This window comes from Silene latifolia, chromosome 10 (assembly GCF_048544455.1).
Source record: "Silene latifolia isolate original U9 population chromosome 10, ASM4854445v1, whole genome shotgun sequence".
Taxonomy (NCBI): domain Eukaryota; kingdom Viridiplantae; phylum Streptophyta; class Magnoliopsida; order Caryophyllales; family Caryophyllaceae; genus Silene; species Silene latifolia.
The window spans coordinates 19,510,099-19,515,061 of NC_133535.1; the positions used below are offsets into that span (position 1 = coordinate 19,510,099).

General features: G+C 37.1%; 1 protein-coding gene across 1 annotated transcript; it reads right to left on the reverse strand.

The window, feature by feature from the left end:
• Positions 1-1,670: 1,670 nt before the first annotated feature.
• LOC141607235 (uncharacterized) lies at positions 1,671-2,597 on the reverse strand. The gene has a single exon (XM_074426596.1). The coding sequence runs from the start codon at positions 2,595-2,597 to the stop codon at positions 1,671-1,673; it is 927 nt and encodes a 308-aa protein (XP_074282697.1).
• Positions 2,598-4,963: the final 2,366 nt, after the last annotated feature.

Consider the following 4,963-nt stretch of genomic DNA (forward strand, 5'->3'; position numbering starts at 1 on the left):
GTTCCTCATCACTGCTTATTACTACTTCTTCCTCTTCCCCTGTCTCGACATTTTTCTGTTCTGATTCGTCTCTCCCCCTCGCAACATGGGTCTCATCAATGGTCTGGTCATAATTAGTATGGTCAAAAAATTGTTGTTCGACATTCGACCCATTCCCAGTCCCGTGTTGCGAGTGTAAATTCTCTTCAATGATCGAATATGGAAAGACGTTTTCATAGAAAATAATGTCGCGTGACACAAAAACCCGCTTTTCCTTTAAATCGTATACCTTCCAACCCTTTTTGCTATGTGGATATCCAATAAATATGCATCGTTTCCCCCGTTCCCCAAATTTGTCTCGGGTTCTATCTTTATTGTGCGCATAGCACAAACAACCAAACACCTTAAGATTATCGAAATTGGGTTTTTTTGTGATACAAAATTTCAAAAGGGGTCTTTCCATTTAGCAAGGGTGTAGATGTCCTATTAATAAAATAAGATGCCGTCAATATACACTCACGCTAAAAATGCAACGACAACTCCCCTTGAAAACGCAAAGCCCGTGCTTTTTCTAATATGTGACGGTGTTTTCTCTCTACTCGGCCATTTTGTTGAGGTGTGTCAACGTTACTAGTTTGAAATAGAATCCCATTTTCTTCATAATATCGTTGCATTGGTCCGGATAAAAGTTCCGTCCCATTGTCACTTTGAATCCTTTTAACACAAGTCTCAAATTGGGTCTTTACCATTTGACAAAAAAAATTCATAAATTCACCGGCCTCGCTTTTATCTTTCATGAGGTATACCCAAACTCCCCGACTATGGTCATCAACGATAGTTAAAAAATAATGAGCTCGTGTCAAACTAGCAACTTTATATTGCCCCCAAATATCACAGTGAATAAGACCAAATAAAACATCACACCGCTTATTATTTAATTTAAAAGGTGCACGAGATTGTTTCGCCCTACAGCAAGGATCACACACAGTATCCGAAGTCCAATTTAAATTGCAACCAACCAAATCAGAAAAACGAAAAAATATACTCTTAGACGGGTGTCCAAGCCTTTTATGCCAAAAACGTCCTTCTTTCGTGACAGCCGTTTGTGCTACTGTCTCTTCTTTCTCCGACTTGTAGTAATACACCCCATGTCGATGCTCACCCCGTCCAATCGTCATCCTCGTACTCAGGTCCTGCATTACACAATCATCCAAATAAAATGTTATTACTAAATTATTTTCACTAATTAATTGCTGGACGGAAATTAGATCACAGATAAGCGTAGGTACGAATAAAACATCTTTCAAAATAAAATCGTCACTTAATTGAACTTCCCCATGAATTTCTGCCTCCACACGCCTACCGTCTGGTAAACTGACCATCGAAGGGTCCTCGACCCAAGTATTTCTCAATAATTCTCGTCTTCCTGTCATATGATGTGAGGCTCCGCTGTCTATCATCCATTCAATATTAATAGTTAATTTCATACCTTTCAATTTGTCATTCCCATCCGGACTTTCGCTTAGCAAAATCCGTATCTTGTAAATTTCTTCACTAGTAAACGGCAGGTTTTGCTGCGCCTTGTCCGAGCCCTTCGTTCCTGAGGAACTACCTACTGCATTAGCTTGGTAATTGCTCTGACCGCGCCCTCTTCCTCTTTCACGCCCCCCTGCTCCACGGCCATGGCTGGCTCATCTTCTTCCACGTCCTCTTTCACGCACTTTAACTTCTTCGTACCCATGTTTATCGTAACAATTTTCCTCAGTGTGGTAATATTTTCCACAATCAGTACACTGTGGTGGTGGTGGCAGGTCTCCTTCTTCGACATCATCTTTAGTGTAGCCACCGCTTCCCTTTCCTCCATAGCCTTTCACTGCCATGGCTGCTTCGATCTTGTCCTCTTTAACTTCAGTTATCGAGGCATGTCTTTCTTCTCTCAAAATTAGACCATAGGCTCGATTTAGAGATGCAATTGGTTCCTCCATTAATAGATTAGTCCTTATATTTCGATACAGCTTCGAGTCTAATCCCATAAGAAACTGATGAACCTTTTCTTCTTCTCGCTCTTTGGCAATTGAAGCAGCCGCGCCACAAGTACATCCTTTTATTGTGCTATAATTGGCGAGTTCATCCCATATCGTTTTGAGTCGCGTATAATACTCGACCACGGAATCCTTCCCCTGTTTGCACTCATTGAGGTCTTGTTTCAATTGATGTACTCGGGGTGCGTTGCCTGCTGAGTACCTCGCACGCAATTCCTCCCAAATCTTGTTTACTGGACCCGAAAAAGTAATGCTCGGGTGCAATTTTTCATCAATAACATTACGTAGCCAAGCCCTTAGCATCGCTTGACATTGTCTCCAAGCAACCAATTCAATATTTTCGTCATCATCGTCATCCTCGGGTTTTTTAACCTTCCCTTGAATGAAGGTTAATTTATTTTTCGCATCGAGTCCGTTTTTAACGGCCTCTGACCACAAATCGTAGTTATTGCCATTGAAAACGATCTGCGTAAGCGTAAGATTCGGATTGTCCGAGGGATGAAGATAAAGAGAAGATGTCATAGGAATGGTCTTTGGACCACTCGTTCCACCCTTAAGTTTATCATCACCAGTCATGATGATCTTGTCAAATTTTAGGATTTTCGTTTAAAGTTTTTTTTTTTTTTGATTGAAAATTTAACTGGCTCACGATACCATGAGAAATTAAGAAACAGAAAAAACGTATGAAGAAGAAGATTATTATTATTCTCAATGCCTCAAACGTGATACAACCTCAACATATATAGTTACAAGATAAGACTCAATCTTTGACCTACCTTAATGTTAGCCTATATACAAGGTAACTAAATAATCACAATAACTAAAATATACAATGAAATAATATGACTAAATATCACAATATTCTGTTGCCATATTTTATCAAAAATGATTAAATTTAATATCAAATTCTTTTACAAAAATAAAATCAAACATTTATAACTAAAAAATATATATTTTTATTAAATTTAAATAACGTGTCCCGTATCCTAAATTTCATGGATGCCGTGTTAAGTTTCCGTGTTCGTTTTGGTGCTAGTTAGGTAGGAACCATGCCCATGGGCTGCAACGCGGGTGATTCAACCCAATGGGCCTCGTCAGAGCTAGTCCAGCATATCACATTGAGCACCTTAAAAATTCGATTTCATCAGGGCTATTCACAAATCACAATGACAATTTTTTTTTTCAATAATGTTGAAAGAAAAGTAATTGCGGTTTGGGTTGAAAATATTTATCAGTTCGGGGCTCACGTAGGATAAATGTTTGACGAGGCGAAGTAGTTAAAGTCGCTATCAAGTATCAACCGTGGTGACTTTGTAATGGTGGCAAATGTAAGAATTGTCATATTAATTCTCTATTATGTGGACCTAATTACTGACGTCAGTCACTCTAATAGATAATAGCTAAATATGATGTTTCGGGTTTTTAGTCGGAGTAATAGACTAAGTGGATTACGGTTAATGTTTACAGGCTATTAACATATTAGGCCCACTTATCTAATTATGCCCCTCCTGTCACCTATATAATAAAAGCTACACCTGTTTGTGGTTTTAACCTAATTCATATTCATTAAGAGAAACACACAAGAAGAGAATTAGAGAATAAGGAAGGCAGGAGAAGGCAAAAGATTGAAGTTTATCTTCTTGTTGATTTCAAGGAATCTCCTTATCAGATCTAATGACTACTCCACGTAAGTACTCATCTGTAATTATCACTGCAATCAAGATCCTCTAAATTTATGTTTACATGTGGTATCAGAGCAAGGTTGTGATTGCAGTTATAGTTCTGATTAATGTTTCAATTATGTCTTTTGAATGAAATTAATGTTTAATTATGATGTTATTATTTTCATTCATGGTTGATTGTTTACTCGTTTGATTATGATTGTTTCTGCTGCCCTAATTGAATTATTTCAATTCTTATGATGCCCTAATTGAATTATTTCAATTCGTATGGTGCCCTAATTGAATTATTTCAATTCTTATGATGTCTTAATCGAATTATTTCAATTCGTATGATGTTTGTATTTTATTGTTTATGGTTCTTTATCGCACATCTACACTGTTCACCGACAAAGACTATTCACGAGCACTGTTCACGCAGAAAGTTACTGTTCATCCGTTTTGAGTGTCGGACTTTGATGTTATAATAATGTTTTTCGAGTGTAAACGGCGTTCTAAACCAGACTGCGTATCAGGGTTAGCGTTTTTAAGCCTAATTCTGACGTCTTCATTGAGTTTCATGACGTTTTTGGTTAAAAATTATGATTTTTGTTTTATTCATAATAGTTCTCGATCGCGCTAATGTTTCACTCGATCGAAGCTCTTAAGCATGAATAAGTTCCTTCTCGCATTATAGTTTACGATACCTTATGTTTGATTATGTATGCTCGTGTGATATTTATGTTATTAAGTACATAAGTTAATATAATTATCTTATTGTTGTTGTAAGCCTACATATTATTTGTGTAAATATATCATTTGATATCGAATGTAAGAGACTTTCGCATTATGACAAGTTGAAATTCACCACAGTGATTTCATCTCGTACGCGATCAAATCTCATAATGGAATCATATTGAACATTCACATTAGGTTGAGGTTCGCCACAGTGGACTCAAATTATGTAGTGAATTTTCGACTAAGCATCTAATGGGGTAAAGTAACTTGTATTAAGGTTTTACCCACAGGTAAACTGACATTAAAGTGAAACACTCATTAAGGAGGGTATACTCTATTATGTAATTAAGCATGTGTAGGTTGTCCACAGATACTATACTTGCCTGATAAATGTTTATGAGTTACTCATTTAAGTTTCAAGTCTTAGTCATAATTGTTATTGTGTGTTAAACTCAAAGCCTAATATTTTGAGCATTGTTCATAATGCAGTACCGTTGCAAAGCTCTCTCAATAACTGTGTCCAAGCTGTTCCACAACTTGATGGTA

What these genes read in the sequence shown, in the direction of transcription:
- LOC141607235 (XM_074426596.1), bottom strand. Translation starts at nt 2,597, where the DNA reads ATGACTGGTGATGATAAACTTAAGGGTGGAACGAGTGGTCCAAAGACC.